The following is a 17,886-nucleotide window of genomic DNA, read 5'->3' as shown; positions in this document are numbered from 1 at the left end:
GGAGATCGAGGAGGGGCTGTGGGCAGATGCCCTAAGCAGGGTAAACTCGTCGTCCTCGTGTGCCAGGCTAAGCCTGATTCAGTTTAAGGTATTACGCAGGGCGCACATGACTGGAGCACGGCTCAGTAAATTTTTTGGGGTGGAGGATAGGTGTGCGAGGTGCTCGAGAAGCCCAGCGAATCATACCCATATGTTTTGGTCATGCCCCGCACTACAGGGGTTTGGGATGGGGGTGACAATGGTGCTTTCAAAAGTAGTGGGGGTCCGGGTCGAACCAAGCTGGGGGTTGGCTATATTTGGGGTTGCACAAGAGCCGGGAGTGCAGGAGGCGAGAGAGGCCGATGTTTTGGCCTTTGCGTCCCTAGTAGCCCGGCGCAGGATATTGTTAATGTGGAAAGAAGCCAAGCCCCCGGGGGTGTAGACCTGGATAAATGGCATGGCAGGGTTTATAAAGCTAGAGCGGATTAAGTTCGTTCTAAGGGGGTCAGCTCAAGGGTTCACCAGGCGGTGGCAACCGTTCGTCGAATACCTCGCAGAAAGATAGATGGAATGGAAAAAAGGCAGCAGCAGCAGCAGCCCAGGATCGGGGGGGGGGGGGGGGGGGGGGAGGGGGGGAGGAGGAAGAACCAGAAGGACTCTCAGGGTTGTTAATATATACTGTATAATATGTATAGGTCGTTGCGACAGATAATTATAAATTGGACTGTTAAATTATATTTTTGGAGTGTGTTACTTGTGATAAGGCCAATTAGGGTTAGTTTTCATTTTTGTTATTTATTATTTATTCATTTTTTGTTTATAAAATAGGTCATTGTTATTTGTGTTGTTATAATATTGTGTAAAGGATGCACAATGTACTGTGTTGGTTGACCAAAAATTTTCAATAAAATATTGATAAAAAAATAAATAAACGTATTTTAAAATGTCATAATCCACCAACTGTATACCTAACATTCCACATGACACAATACTCCATGCTCTTGTCACCCACCTACCAACAATCGCCATACATCAGCACTCATTTGTAACATTCATAGCTTCACTTCACCCTCATGGACTAAGCACTGCTGCAAGTCTCACACCCACATGTCACACGTTGCACACACTTGCAGCTATTCAACCATGAAAGCTACATACACTAGACCACACTCACTGGCACACTTCCCTCCCTTTTGCAGGACCAGATGACGCAGCTCACTACCAACTTCTAAAGAGCAATTCAGGATGCGCAACAAATACCGGCCTTGCCAGTGGTGCTCACATCCTATGAAAGAACGGAAAAACAGCATAGCTGTTAAGTCTTTAACCCCAAAAGAAAACCATACTCACCATAACTGAAACATTCATGATTGAGATTGTGGCCAGTGTCAGGGCTGGAGCTTTCAAAGATGATGGCACCCTCATACCTAATCCCCTCATCTCACAATTTCTTCTGATTTACAAGTCGATGGTGTAAGCATGTATGCCTTACATTCCTGTCAGGTACAAGGTAATTGTTGCCTGAACATCTTGAGGGGATATAGCCTCTCGCTGAGATCCCTTTTTTCTATCCACATTCTCCCTTTTACTCTGTCAATCCTATTCATTCCCCCTATGATGCAATTCCCCAAGCAAAAATGCATGCCACCATACCCATTCTGGGAACCAAGTGGTTCGTTGAAGTGCAGCTGTATACAACCATAGTTAGGCCGCACTTGGAATATAGTGTTCAATTCTGGTCGCCATGCACCCGAAGAATATGGAGGCTTTGGAGAGGGTACAGAAGAGGTTTACCAGGATGTTGCCTGTTATGGAGTGCATCAGCTATGAGGAGAGGTTGGATCAACTCAACTTTTCCTCACCGGAAAGACGGAGGTTGAGGGGTGACCTGATAGAAGTCTACAAAATTATGAGCGGCATGGACAGTGGATAGTCAGAAGCTTTTTCCCAGGGTGAAAGAGTCCAGGGGTCATAGGTTTAATATGCGAGGGGCAAAGTTAGAAGAGATGTGCGAGAGCCGTTTTTTACACAGAAGGTAATGGGAGCCTGGAACTCGCTGCCTGAGGTGGTGGTGGAAGCAGGTACGATAGAACATAGAACATTACAGCGCAGTACAGGCCCTTCGGCCCTCGATGTTGCGCCGACCTGTGAAACCACTCTAAAGCCCATCTACACTATTCCCTTATTGTCCATATGTCTATCCAATGACCATTTGAATGTCCTTAGTGTTGGCGAGTCCACTACTGTTGCAGGCAGGGCATTCCACGCCGTTACTACTCTCTGAGTAAAGAACCTACCTCTGACATCTGTCTTATATCTATCTTCCCTCAATTTAAAGGTATGTCCCCTCGTGCTAGACATCACCATCTGAGGGAAAAGGCTCACAGTCCACCCTATCCAATCCTCTGATCATCTTGTATGCCTCAATTAAGTCACCTCTTAACCTTCTTTTCTCTAACGAAAACAGCCTCAAGTCCCTCAGCCTTTCCTCATAAGATCTTCCCTCCATACCAGGCAACATTCTGGTAAATCTCCTCCGCACCCTTTCCAATGCTTCCACATCCTTCCTATAATGCGGCGACCAGAATTGCACGCAATACTCCAAATGCGGCCGCACCAGAGTGTTGTATAGCTGCAACATGACCTCATGGCTCCTAAACTCAATCCCTCTACCAATAAAAGCTAACACACCGTACGCCTTCTTAACAACCCTCTCAACCTGGGTGGCAACTTTCAGGGATCTATGTACATGGACACCGAGATCTCTCTGCTCATCCACACTGCCAAGAATCTTACCATTAGCCCAGTACTCAGTCTTCCTGTTATTCCTTCCAAAATGAATCACCTCACACTTTTCTGCATTAAACTCCATTTGCCACCTCTCAGCCCAGCGCTGCAGCTTATCTATGTCCCTCTGTAACTTGTAACATTCTTCCGCACTGTCCACAGCTCCACCGACTTTAGTGTCATCCGCAAATTTACTCACCCATCCTTCTATGCCCTCCTCCAGGTCATTTATAAAAATGACAAACAGCAGTGGCCCCAAAACAGATCCTTGTGGTACACCACTAGTAACTGGACTCCAGTCTGAACATTTCCCATCAACCACCACCCTTTGTCTTCTTCCAGCTAGCCAATTTCTGATCCAAACTGCTAAATCACCCTGAATCCCATGCCTCCGTATTTTCTGCAGTAGCCTACCATGGGGAACCTTATCAAACGCTTTACTGAAATCCATATACACCACATCAACTGCTTTACCCTCATCCACCTGTTTGGTCACCTTCTCAAAGAACTCTATAAGGTTTGTGAGGCACGACCTACCCTTCACAAAACCGTGTTGACTATCTCTAATCAAATTATTCCTTTCCAGATGATTGTACATCCAGGAGGGAGAGAGAGAACCTAGTGGAGTGGTGTAATAACAACAATCTCGCTATCAATACCAGCAAAACTAAAGAGCTGGTCATTGAGCTCAGGAAGCAAAGTACTGTACACACCCCTGCCTACATCAACGGGGCCGAGGTGGAGATGGCTGACAGCTTCAGATTCCTCGGTGTGCACATCGCCAACAATCTGTCCTGGTCCACCCACGTCGATGCTACGACCAAAAAAGCACAGCACTGCCTATACCTTCTCGGGAAACTAAGGAAATTCGGCATGTCCACATTGACTTCTTACCAAATTTTATAGATGCACCATAGAAAACATCCTATATGGCTGCATCACAGCCTGGTTTGGCAACTGCTCGGCCCAAGACCGTAAGAAACTACAGAGAGTTGCAAACACTGCCCAGTCCATCACCCAAACCCGCATCCCTTCCATTGACTCTGTCTACACCTCCTGCTGCCTAGGGAAAGCGGGCTGCATAATCAAAGACCCTTCCCACCCAGCTTACTCACTCTTCCAACTTCTTCCATCGGGCAGGAAATACAAAAGTCTGAGAACACGCGCGAACAGACTCAAAAACAGCTTCTTCCCCACTGTTACCAGACTCCTGAATGACCTTCTTATGGACTAATCTGATCTCTTCACACATCTTCTCGACCGAATAGTACTACATCCAATGCCTGTGCCTATGTATTTACATTATGTATTTTACCTTTGCCCTATTATGTATTTTCTTTTCATGTACGGAATGATCTGTCTGAGCTGCACGCAGAACAATACTTTTCACTGTACCTTGATACACGTGACAATAAACAAATCCAATTCAATCCTGAATGTCCTTTGAGAAGTAAAATGGCACCAAAACAATTCAAAAATAATACAAGACTGGAAAAAAACTTATTTCCTCAGCTCTGAAATCTTTTGAGTTTGTACTTTGAGCCGTTTATCGGGGGTTGAACCATTAGCATCATTGTGCTATTTGAGTATCGCGATACTGTAGTCATAACAGTATCTGCAGCTCCTCAAAGATCCACTTTGACCCAGTAGCACAATCTGACTTAAATGTATGCCAGACAAAATGGAAGAATGTTAACACTCAGTAATAATCACATTTAGCCATGATACACAGAACCTTTCTGCTCAGAAGTGAGAAAATAAGTTAGCCCACCACCTTTTAAAGAATTGCTGGAATATCAAGATGTCAGGTTCTCAATTTGCACTGCTGAGAACATTTTCAGGAAAATAGGTCTGCCTTTGTGACAGTAGATATACGTTACCAATGAACAATTGCTGCTCTGTTGGATATGTGGCAGAACTATCATGCAAATTCTACACTGCAAATGGAATAGTTTGTTTTTGTTGAGTTTATTAGTCCATAAGAAATGTCCAAACCGATATTCATTAATTTGATTGTTTAAACTATTTTGATATATCGAAGGCTGCATAACTCCGACGAGAGGATTTCTATTGTTGCATTGCTAGTTATGAAAAGTATAATGAAGAAAACTGACAACATATTTGCAACACAGGTAATATTTAAATGGCCTAAACTTTATACTTTGATAACTTCATCATAAATGTATTAAGAAACACAAGGCTGGAAACTAACTTATTTTCTCAGCTCTGGAATCTTTTGAGTTTGACCTTTGAGCTCTGTTTTCAAGAGAAAAAGTGAGATTGTATCTTACCAATGCAGACAGTTCTGCTCGAATCCAGTTTGCTGCCAGTAGAGCACTCGCATGAGAATGAACCGACTGTGTTCCTGCACTCCCCATTGACACAAGGGCTGCTCTCACATTCATTGACATCTGTAGAAATAGAATAGCCACTCTTAAATATTGTTACAGATTTAAACAGACTTGCAGTCAAAACAAAAAAAATTACAATTTTAATTTAAAAGATCTTAAAAATTACTTTCAGGAACCGAGAGGGAAAAGTACTGAACAGCGAAGGCTCATAAAGTACATTGGGTAAATTGAGGGCTACTTGAATTGTATCAGATGTTACTACTAGATATGATTCGAGCACAGTTGAACATAGTGAGTAAATAACACACTATGAATGCAAGGTGATTTTGACTTGGACTTCCCTGCACTCGTCACATCAAGCAACCAGGGCGGACTTCTGCTACCGAGGCAAATAGCTTGAGTCAGGAAATTTCCAGGCTCGCCAGATGGTTGGAAGGCCCACGGCTGTTGTGATCTCTGATTTGTGGGGGGCGGTGCGGGATAGAGCTGAGTCTGCTCACCCCAGAAGCAAAGCATAGATGGCCACAGGTGCCATGTGAATGGGCATGGAAGGGCCGTGAGTTGGCATGGAGATTATGAGGATCCAGGAGGGGTGGGCGAGGGGCATGACCAGGAATGAGCTGGCATGGGAGCATCATGTGTATGGAAAACACCATTCAAGAGATTCCCAAATGCAGATTATGGTTCACAATGTCTCTGAGGGGCCAGAAACCGTGGGCAAGATTCGCCTGCCAGGCCCGCCCAGCGACCGGAAATTCCCGCCCGAGGTCAATGGACCATTACATGGTCCGCGCCCTGCCTTTGGTGATCTATCAGAGGGCGGGGCGGAAGAATCCAGCTCCATGAGTAATCCAGAAGCTGGCCTGACTCCACAAACGTTGCAGAGGGCCAGTGAATGCCTACCCCCACAACAGAGATGGACGGATTTGGAGCTCAATGTGGGGGCTCAGTATCCACACCCTCATCCCGGGTCAGAAATTGGGGGTGCCAGGAATGGGGTTGGGAATCCTGGAACAAGGTCCCACACAACATTTTTATATGGTTCTGGAAACATTCTTCGCAAAAATTCATGCCTGAGGTATGGATTGTCAAGGGGGAATAACTTTAGATATCTGCAGCTTCGGGACTTTGTAAGGAGAGATTTGTCGACCTTTCCTGGGCTGCCGCCCCTGGTTTTTTTTTTAGTCGTTCATGGGACATGAGCATTGCTGTCTGTGCCAGCATTTATTGCCCATGCCTAAATGCCCTTGAGGGCAGTTCAGAGTCAACCACATTGCTGGGGGTTGGCAGATGGGTTCACCCAGAGGTGGAAGCCGTTTATTGATTTCTTTAAGGAGGTATGAGGGATCACCAAGGGTGGGGGGGGGGGGTAAGGGGGTTAAAATGCAGAAGGCGGGATATGAGGGGGGTTGGCGTCAGGGGAGTAGTGGGTGAGTGTCGGTTGTTCATTGAATTGTTTGGTAGTTCTTCTGATCCTTTCTGTGTCTGTGAAAATGCCTTGAATAAAAATATTTTTTTTAAAAAGTAAATTCAGGCCAGAGGAGGCCTCACTCCTCTGAGCCCCCTTACTTGAGAGTTGAGCAACTGCCTTCCAAATTAAATGGGTCAAAGACAATTCTAGTGAATTGCTTGACTTAATATTAAAATGTACCCCATTTAATCATACAAGACTGTAAGAGTTGCATGCTATGGGTCATTTAGTCAAGGCTCACAGAAGCAAAAACTGTAAATGAAACTTATTTGCTACTGGGTTACCCAAAAGTAAAAGTGGAGTCTAGTTTTCCATTCAATTTACCAAATTGTAAAATCACACCAAAGTTTAGTGTTGTAACCTTTCTCAAGCAGGCATTATCTTATGACCGAATACTGTATCCGTTTCAAACCAAGAATTCAATTGTGGTTTTATTGCATACATCAGGGCTCTTATTACATGTCTGTGTCACATTAGAAAAACAAGGAAAAAAATACCTTTTGGTTTACTACGAATGAAATGTTGGCTACACCGGGAGTATACATCAAAATAACACCTGTTTTAAATTAGTCCTGTTTTGCCATTTGAGAGAATATTTACTGTCCAGACTAAAAATATCAAATTCCCCAAACCACAGCGCCCTGATTCAGCTGTTGTGATTTAACCACATGGGTGGCACGGTGGACAGTGGTTAGCGCTCCTCACAGCACCAGGGTCCTGGGTTTGATTCCGGCCTTGGGCTGTGTGGAGTTTGCATGTTCTCCCCGGGTCTGCGTGGGTTTCCTTTGGGTGCTCTGGTTTCCTCCCACAGTCCAAAGACACGCAGGTTAGGTGGACTGGCCATTCTAAATTGTCCCTTAGTGTGCCCAAAGATGTGCAAGTTAGGTGGGGTTACAATGGAAAGAGTGGGGGAGTGGGCCTAGGTAGGGTTCTCTTTCAAATGGCCCCTTTCTGCACTGTAGGGATTCTATGGAAACAAGGTTTTGTGGAGTTTGAGAAAATTGTTAACAAAACAGCATCTGCGGAAAACAACAATATTCTACTGGGCACACCTAAAAGATTTCCTCTATCCTTCCCTCTTCTCTAGGAGTGTGAAGGGCGATGGAAAAAATCCAGATGCCTGGTTGCCTGGAAGCTATTACCCTATCAATCCCAGCCTACTAAAAGCTATTTCACTTTTAAAGTGAACAGAAGGTTTAAAGCCTTATAATGTATTGGGCTGGATTCTCCGATTTTGAGACTATGTGCGGAGGAAGTGTCTAGTTTTACGATGAAAAAGTTGCGCCGCACCCGCATCGACGCTCCACCCGGTTGGGGGGGGGGGGGGGGGGGGGGGGGCTAGCAGTCGCGCCATATAAAACTCCCACCGTTCCCGACATAAATGGCTGGTGAATTTCCGGGTCCATGGCCGCGCATGGCGACGACCTGCTGCTGTTGCGCCGTACAACATGGTGTCAGCCGCATGCGGACCCCGTCTGCCAGATAGTTCCCTCCTGTAACGCCCTTGCCAGCCCTGGAACACCCCCCCACCAATACCCCCAGACTCATTGGGGCCCCCCCTGGCCAGCGGAACTGCCCCCCCCCCCCCCCATCTGTGGTGGCGCTGGACACCGTCCGCAGCCGCCACGCGAGGTAGGCAAAAACTCAGAGCACACGTGTCCCACGCTGTAGGGAACTCGGCCCTTCAGGGGTGGAGCATCGGGGAGGGCCTTCAGGTGACACCCCGAGGCCGTCCGATGATGCCGTTTTGGAGGGGGCAGAACATCCGAAAACAGGCACTGCACCCAATTTCGACGTCAAAAGGGATTCTCCGCCCTATCACTGATTACGATATCAGCGCCGGGCAGCAGAGAATCCCACTCATTGACTTTCTATGAAGTAACAGCTGCTGCTTTCTACACTTCTGTCTGAGGCAGCAGGTGCAAGGGACAGGTAAGCGAAAAAGAAGTAATTTTTCACTGCAACTGCTTGAATTGCTCTTTCGCTTCTAGGCAGGGATGACTAATGGGTGGGAGGGAATCTCTGATATGTGGAGGGGGGGGGGGGGTCTCTGATATGGGGGTCTGATGACAATGACGATGTGGAGGGGGATTTTTCAGTGGGGGGGGGGGGGCGGCGCTCACCTTCGGTGAGACCAGAAGATTCTGTGAAGGGCCAGAAAATCCCACCCAATGGGAAATTGTTTCTATCATCCCAAGTATTATCTTTAATTTGCAACCAAATTGCCAAATTCCACAAACAAATTTGCTGAAGCAGCAGTGCATTGCTGCTTGTGACTTCCCTGTGAATAGTTATCCTGTCTGACATATTTGTCTAAGTCCTGGCTGACACTGTCCAATGGTTGTAACGGAAAGCAGTGCTAATCAATGATTCTGTCACCTGATTTTTTTTCTCTGTTTTGTGGCTGGAAAAAAAAAATTAATTTAGAGCACCCAATTATTTTCTTCTTCCAATTAAGGATCAATTTAGCGTGGCCAATCCATCTGCCCTGCACACCTTTTTGGGTTCTGGGGGTGAGACCCACGGAGAATGTGCAAATTCCACACAGACAGTGACCGGGGGCTAGGATCGAATCCGGGTCCTCGGCGGCGTGAGGCAGCAGTGGAAAAGGATACAATTAACCAGCAGTTGGTACAGCATGGCCCGTTTACATTCACATTACCGATTAAAAGTAGGTGAACATTACTGTTACCTCTCGCAGATGGTGAAAATATAGGATGAGAAAATTTAATTAAGCGGACATATGTGTAGAAAAATTCTCACTTTGATAATGTGCATGTTAGTAACTTTTGCTGCTTGTAACCCTGAAGGCAACCAACCTCTGCTTCTGCCCAAATGAATGTAGTCTGAAAAAATAATAATCAATCACCAAATCTGGTTTTAAAATTTTAAATGCTTTTTGATGTTATTGGAAAGCACAGATTGTGGAATTTGTGCTGGTTTGTTGTGTGCTGGAGTGCAAAGGTGCTCTTCTGTAAGTGATTTGGGCAGGTGGTACCGTGCAAGGCAGATGCTTGTTATTTCTTGATGCTAAATTGTTATAAAGGTTAGACGTCATTTTCAATTGACTGCGTTCATTAATATCCTCACCGTCACACATTTCAGACTCTGGTTTGAAGAGGTAGCCCTTCGGGCAGCTGCAGGTGTAGCTGCCAGGTGTGTTCCGACAAAGCCCATTATCACATAGGAGCCTGTTAACTGAACATTCATCAATGTCTGGAAGACAAGAATAGCATAAATCACAAAGAGAAGAAAAAAACTATACAGGAAAGAAGTAAACCTTCACTGAATTATTAATAACAAATTGAAAAGTAGTTTTTTTTTCTACCTGTTTTTTACATTCTACATTCAGTAGAAAGGTTCAACAACGTTTTGCATTTACATTCATGGTCTTCAACTAATGTGTTGTCAAGTCAAATTTCCATATCTATCAACAATTTAAATATTTATATGCATTTCTGCTAGATGGGGCTACACCAAGGTTCATTAACAATCATTTGTTATTCATTGTTATGTATGTTAATCATGCTATAATTTAAAACTTAGTGAACCAAAGAAAAGTAAGGATTGGTCAAGAAAGAGAGCCATGTCATTTAATCCTCTTCATTCCAATGAAGCCCTCAGAAGCATCAGCCGTGTACTTATTTTATTCAGTCGTGTGCATTGGTGAGATGTATGCAGTAATGAGTGTGGCACTTTATGACACTAACTATAACATGGAGTTTGGAACTCATTTCTAATAATCTAATGACAGTACTTAGTATAGGATATAACATGGTTCCCAGTACACCACCTTATCAGAAGTTCAATATAATTTTGTTAATTTCAATAACCACGGGCCAGGAATTCAATTTTTATCGGGGATGCACAATTGACCCATTCCTACTTGTACACAGATAAACCTCAGTCAGAAAAAAATTACAAAGGAATAATGTCAAAGAGGGGCCATGGTTATTTTTCCAATATATATATGACACTGTTTACATGCTTACTGAAGCATAAACTGCTAGATCTTGTCCCCCCCCCCCCCCCCGCCCCCCGTCTACGCGACGTGGGAAGCCTGGCAGCTTTAGCCATCCTTATTGATACGGGGTCTAATGGGGGAGGTGGTAACCAACATTGTGGTTCCCCTTTGCCCGTTGGAGGCAACACACCCAAGATCGCACTTCACCCTCTACCCTCCGATTCATCCCCCCACTTCTCAAACAGAGCACCACCACCAGCCCCCACCCCCCCCCCCCCCCGCCCCTCCCTCCTCTCCCCTTCCCCACTTGCCCTGGCAAAATGCCTCCCACTTTCCTTGGGGTGGAATTCTCTGTCCATTCTCAGCGGTGGGATTCTCTGGTCCCATTGCAGTCAATTGGGGATTTGGCTGAATGCCAAATTTTCTGTCCTCGCCAGCAGTGCGGGGCGGGCTCACAACAGAGAATCCCAGCCTTGGAATCTGGTTTGAGCTGCAATCTCCATTGTGGTCTACCTGTAGTCCGTGCAGTGGCCAGTGCTATTGGGACCACATATCTGTCAGGTAAATGCACAGAAAGTACCCATAGTCCCAGATGGCCATAGTTGCTTTCTCCCCTTTGAGGGGGAGAGCTGAATGGTGGTGGTTTAATCTGAGGATCACCACACCTCAGGCGAAGGTTAAGGTTGAGAAGGCGGGCCTTCATGAATAACCTCAAGCCAGTATGGGAATTGAACCCGCATTGCTGGCCTTGCTTTACATCACAAACCAGCCGTCTAGCCCAGTGAGCTAAAACGGCCCCTCGGATCTGTCAGCCATCTGATTGGCCAACAGCTCTCTGAGGTGGGACCTCTTTTCCCTAGGGGGTGGAAATCCTGGGCGGGATTCTCCAATCCCGCGGCTGGGTGTCCATGCCATCGTAAACACCGTTGCGTTTTACGATGGCGTGAACGGGCCGCTCCCACAACTAATTCTGGCCCCTCCGGGGAGCCAGCACGGCGGTTTGCACCGCTCCAGCTGCAGATCCCGGAGCGAACTGTGCGCCATGGAATCCGCGCATGCGCAGCTGCGCCGGCACCAACGAGGTAATGCGCAGAGGCACTGGCGCCAACGCGTGCATGCGCCGTGGCCTCCTTCAACGCGCTGGCCCTGACGCAACATGGTGCAGGACTACAGGGGCCGGCGCGTAGGAAAGGAGGCCTCGAACCTCAGAGGCCGGCCCACCAATCTGTGTGCCGTGATCGCTGGCCAGGCCACATCGGAGGCCCGCCCAGGGTCGGATCCCCCTCTCCCCCCCCCCCCCATGGCCGCCACCCGACCCGTAAACGCCGAGGTTCCACCGCCCAGAGCAGGTTAGAACGGTGCCGGCGGGACTCGGCTCTTTTCTTACGGCCGCTTGGCCCATCCGTGCCAGAGAATCGGTGGGCCGGTCGCGTAGAGCGGCCCTCGACCGGCGCCGCGCCAACCACGCCGGCGCCAATGGCGCCGATTCTCCGCTGGGTGGTGTGACGCGATTCGCGCGGCCTGCCGGCGATTCTCCGATCCGACGCGGGGTCGGAGAATCCCGCCCCCTACCTCCAGCCTATTAATGTCCAATTCACCATTAAGTGGCAGCAGGGCAGTCATTCTTCCCTTGGGTGGGTTCCTCACCGGCCTTTTACCCAGGAAGTGGGGGAAGGATGGGGACCATGGCATCCTGTAAAACCAGTCCATTGAATATGCATCACCACTAGGAGCTCAAAAAAAATCATTCAAGAAACAGAAAAAAGCCGGCATATGGAAAAGGAATTTTGTTTATTTCTGATGGCATTATAGCCTTGAGAAAGAATGGACAGAATCACACAATATGATCTTCAAATCACTGGTAAAAGCTTGGATTGACAGTTACCAAAATATAATTTGATTTATTTATTTAACATAACCCGGATTATGGGAAACAGCAATCCTTGATAGTCAATACCACTGGTTTTGTATTTTTGTTGAAAACAGATTGGATTGCAGCAGACAATCCTCGAAAGGCAACAAAAACTTTGGAATTCCATGCAATAAAAATTGAATTCAACATGTGCATTCACTCACCATAGACTAGTGAACAATTATAAAATATATCTATGATGGGTTAAACGTATTGGATAATTGCAAATTCCGATAGAGTAGATAAAATACCTCATGTTCTTTTAAACATTAGAGTATTTGACTGTTGCTACCTTGGCAGCTGCTTCTCAGTGCAATGCATTGAACAAATATATGAAGAAAGGAAAAGCTTGAAGAATATTTGAAGAAACAATATTTTTGACAAATGTTCGTGGAAATGATTTTCTTTAGCCAAAGGCACAGATGATCTTTGGCTCCCAAGGCTCCATGGTAAACAGATGTAGAATTCTTTTGAGTTAAACATGTGCAAGAAAAAAAATACTTTCACGATTGCTTTTTCTGACCTCATTGCATAGAAATGTGATATTAAAAAATACCTCCAATTAAATCAGTTATAAAGGCACAAAACGAAATGCAGAGTTCAGTGCATTGTGATTAGGTTAAAGTGATTCACAACTTTTCTTCCTTTTGTATTTCAGAATTTATAGGCCACTCTCTCTTGAGATCCCCTAAACTCTCAGAGTGAACTTAGAGCAAAATTCAGAGACACCTTTGGGATTATATTTGCTCCAGCTATGGAGTCGCACAAGCAGAGTTACACAATGCAATAACCTCTCGTGTGCCAACCCGAATCTGGACTCACACATTCTGTTCTGGTAGTCCGTCAATTTTAGGACTAGGATAATGATTATTTTTTAATGCGTTTCAAAAGTTCAAAAGCACAGCAAAGAAGACTTCGAAATGTTGCCGCAAGCAAAGCGATCAAATTGACAGCCTGTGGGGTTTGAGGTTTTTGGTTCTGGAGAGGGGACAAGGAGGTTACGAAAAGTGTAGTGGGAGAAGCAAACAGAGGATGGGGCATAAGTAAGATCACAGCTGGGAGAAGCTTAAGCGCATTAGCAAATTTTGATTTCCAAATGTTTTGGAACGATCAAAGCATCACATTTGGAATTTTAGTTCCAGCTCATTTGGAAGTCCACCAATCTTCCATAAAATACGAAGTGATTTTCCCCTGCTGCTATATACAGCATTCAGAGCATTTTTTTATCCTACAGCTTTCACACAAATGATTTACAGTGAATGACCTCCATTTGAAGTTTGGTTGCTCCAAATCCTAAAAGCTAGGGTGGCCAGTGATAACTGATTTCCTGCAGGGAGGCAGAAGGAAGAACAAAAAAGAAAAACGCTCCTCTGTGGTTAAATTGTACACAAACATTCATAGCTTGACTTACCCACACAATTCTTCCCACTTAAGTCAGACTCATAGCCAGTGTTACAGATACAGCGATAGCTGGCCCGGAGATTTTCACATATTCCATTGGGGCAAATTTCTGGATCCAGGGCACATTCATTAATATCTATTCACCAAAGAACACAAGAGTAAATACATCAATGATTTCCCATTCAAAACACTTCAAAAATCAATACTGTTTTAGTCCATTGCAGCCATTCTTAAGTGGTAAATATGTATTATACTCTATAATATTTACACTTATAAACACTATCCACAGGCCCAATTTTAAAAGCTTGTGCCCATGTTCACAGCCTCTGTTGGCAGTGCATATTTAGAGGTCAAGGTTGCATGTTAATTGATCTTCTATTCATTAAAATGTCAAGATGAAAAATGGCAAGCTTCATATCTGCAATTTTCCATTATGTGAGGCAGGAACTCAGAAATTGCCCCCCGACACGTAAACATCTGGAGCATTGACTTTTCCTATTTGGCTTGTTACATTCAATGCAATAAATTGGAAAGTGAAGTTCAGGTCCAGGTAAATTTCATTCTAAACTCTAAATAACAATTGAGCCTACGCAGCCAGGTAATCCTTTTTTGCACATAGCCACTGGAGAAAGCACTGAATTCAACGTGTTTTGGGACATTTACATTTCAGGGTAAATATTACTAAGCTCTATTCCTGGCCTGTCCTGCCTGGTAAAGAGTTCCTAGTCAATAGGACACATGAACTGGACTGCTGTCGAATAGGAGGTGCTTTGATCCCAGCTTTACCCATACAATTTCAGAGTTAATGCAAGGCTGTTTTATTTCACCACAACAGTAGTGTTGCACGACAACTCCACAATAAAGCTTCATGAAACCCCGTCCTCATGAGAGTCTTATAGAAATGCTTAGAAGCAACAATACAGAAACAGGTCATTTATCTGAATCAGTCCATGTTAGCATTTACCTCCCATTCTCTGGTGTTAAGTGTGATGAATGTAGGAAATTGTTACATATTGGCTAGTATTCTCTCGCTGTTGGGATTCTCTTTTCTCGTTGCCAGCGGACCCCCGTCCGTGGGTTTCCCAGTGTTGTGGGGTGGATTCAATGGGAAAATCCCATTGACAAGCAGCGGGAAGAGAGAATGCCGCTGCCAAAGAACGGCACACCGCCATGAAACACCTGGCTGTGGCACCAAAGAATCCTGCCCGTTCTATTTCATATTTTGTTGTAATGGCATTAAAAACCCTGGGATCAAATACATACAGTTAGTATGTCTGCTGAAATTCTGATTATGGAGTTGGAAATGTGAGATGATCATTGATCAGGTTTGAAACCATTTACATGTTTACATATAGAGGGCTAATGATGTTTAGACAGTTCTCTGGGTATAGATAATTTGAGTTTAGCCCTAGCTCAATGGGTCATAGGACACTTTAGTAGGAGGGTGCCTTAGGCGGGATTCTCCGACTCCATGCTGGGTCAGGGAATCCCCGGGGGGGGGGGGGGGGGGGGGGGATTCATGCGTCGACGCCCTGACGCCAGTCCGCCGATTCTCCGGTCACTGGAGAAGCAACGCCATTGGCACTGGCACGGTGCCGGTCGGGGGCCGCTCTATGCGATTCTCCACGCGCAATGGACCGAGTGCCCGCCGAGTTAGGCTGAGTCCTGCCGGCGCCGTTCATGTGTGGTCCTATCCGGCGGGACCTCAGCGTTCATGTTGCGGGGGGCGGCCTGGTTTGAGGGTGGGGGGAGGGACCTCCACGGTGGCTTGGCCCGCGATCGGAGCCTACTGATCGGTGGGCGGGCTTATCCTGGGGGGGGGGCCTATGTAGCTCTCAGGCCGGCATAGAGAAGGCAACTAGCGCGCATGCGTAAACTCGCACCGGCCGTAGCGTGCATGCACGAACTCGCGACGCCCGTTCTGACTCCGGTATCGGCAGCTGGAGCAGCATGTGGCTCTGCAGTGCCATGCTGGCCCCCTGTGCAGCGCAGGATCGCTGCTCCTAGGGGCCTGTTGACACCATCGTAAAACGCGACGGCGTTTACAACTGCATCAACACTTAGCCTCAGGATCAGAGAATCCCACCCCTTATGCTTGGGATACAGATGATGCAATTAATGGGTGGAGCCAGGTCTGTCTGTAGTTTATGCAATTTTGCCATGGGATTTTGAGTTGAACAGAAAGTGGCCTGTGTCTGCTCTTGAAAGGGTTTCTCTTCAAAAGGCCTCTACAGAGAGAACATCAAGTAAACCTGAATTATTAACTTTATTTATAAGTGGCATTTGATCCATATTAGAATGCTTGATTGGAATATATATAGTTAAGATGTAGGTCATAAGTTAAAGTGTTTCCTTTTATTTAAGAACTGTTTAACGGTTATGTGTAAAACTATTTATTTGATTTTAATGTGGTTAATTTGGTGTTAAATTAATATTTGTTTTGACATGAAATATACCTACTGATCAGTGTTATCACTCCTGGGGTGAAGTAACTTTTCCTCACAGCTTCACAAATTGCAAATTTTTTGGGGTTTCTCATCCGGAAACAAAAATTGGGGTCTTGATTGGTATCCCAACACAAGTCAGGTCCTGGATTTATGATACATTTATACGATAGGGTAGGTAAAGAAGGATCTTTTTGGTTGCAAGCAAGAATCACAAAATTCCAGGCATGCTGCCCAATGTTTTTCAAAATGCAAAGGCAGGCAATCTGACCTTACAACTATGGAGTTGGTGTGGAGCACAATCAGTCTTGAAATGTTACACCTGTAGTGTACATGCACTGGACTATCTGTGTTATACAATTATTGTACGTAAATGCACTTCAATGAAAATGTGTTTTTTTAGAAAATTCAGCAGCTTTGTGTCTGCATGTTGGGCATCAATAAGCCTACTGAACTCCTAATAGGTTAGAAACATGCATTGCAAGTGTGGAGCCACCATATTGGACTAGGTAGGTGCGCAGAGGGAAGGCAGCACTTTGTGAATGTTTAACAGCCAAGTAATTCATTCATTTGTATTCTGTGTCTTAGAAAAGAGCACTGGGCGCTGGATGGGAGATGGAAAATTAGCATGAATGACAGGGTATGCTAATTGGGATGATGATCCTGTGCTGATTCTTGTAACTCCAGTATGACTTTCATGCCCTTCTGGAGACAGCAAATGACACACAATGGGCGAAATTCTCCCGAAACGGCGCGATGTCTGCCGACTGGCGCCCAAAACGGCGCCAATCATGGGCATCGCGCCGCCCCAAAGGCGGAATGCTCCGCATCTTTGGGGGCCGAGCCCCAACATTGAGGGGCTAGGCCGGCGCCGGAGGAATTTCTGCCCCGCCAGCTGGCGGAAACGGCCTTTGTTGCCCCGCCAGCTGGCGCGGAAATGACATCCCCGGGTGGCGCATGTGCGGGAGCGTCAGCGGCCGCTGACAGTTTCCCACGCATGCGCAGTGGAGGGAGTCTCTTCCGCCTCCGCCATGGTGGAGACCGTGGCGGGGGCGGAAGGGAAAGAGTGCCCCCATGGCACAGGCCCGCCCGCGGATCGGTGGGCCCCGGTCGCGGGCCAGGCCACCGTGGGGGCACCCCCCGGGGCCAGATCGCCCCGCGCCCCCCCCAGGACCCTGGAGCCCGCCCACGCCGCCTTGTCCCGCCGTTCAAAAGGTGGTTTAATCCACGTCGACGGGACAGGCAATTTATCGGCGGGACTTCGGCCCATCCGGGCCGGAGAATCGAGCGGGGGGGCCCGCCAACCGGCGCGGCGCGATTCCCGCCCCCGCCGAATCTCCGGTGCCGGAGACTTCGGCAACCGGCGGGGGCGAGATTCACGCCAGCCCCTGGCGATTCTCTGACCCGGCGGGGGGTCGGAGAATGACGCCCCTCGTCACTGATTTCTCACTAATTTCACAGGGAAACAGAGTCTTTCTAAAGCTCAGCTCTCAAGTTTATTCTCACTCTTCAAATTGTGGTTTAAGAAAATTAGGGACCGTTCAGTTGACAAATATTTTAGGCCTGAAAGTTTTCAA

General features: G+C 46.5%; 1 protein-coding gene across 1 annotated transcript in view; it reads right to left on the bottom strand.

The window, feature by feature from the left end:
- The window catches only part of LOC140429611 (fibrillin-2-like), a 496,823-nt gene that overhangs the window by 168,856 nt on the left and 310,081 nt on the right, over nt 1-17,886 (bottom strand). Inside the window, exons 18-20 of the mRNA XM_072516854.1 lie at nt 13,876-14,001; nt 9,679-9,804; nt 5,058-5,177 (exon numbers count right to left, since the gene is read on the bottom strand). Of these exons, the coding sequence (XP_072372955.1) occupies nt 5,058-5,177; nt 9,679-9,804; nt 13,876-14,001 (372 nt within the window). The remainder of the gene's footprint in view (nt 1-5,057; nt 5,178-9,678; nt 9,805-13,875; nt 14,002-17,886) is intronic.

The sequence above is a fragment of the Scyliorhinus torazame genome, chromosome 9 (genome assembly GCF_047496885.1).
Source record: "Scyliorhinus torazame isolate Kashiwa2021f chromosome 9, sScyTor2.1, whole genome shotgun sequence".
NCBI classification, from domain to species: Eukaryota; Metazoa; Chordata; class Chondrichthyes; order Carcharhiniformes; family Scyliorhinidae; genus Scyliorhinus; species Scyliorhinus torazame.
Note: the sequence above shows the minus strand (reverse complement) of the source record. Positions and strands in the feature narration are given on the sequence as shown.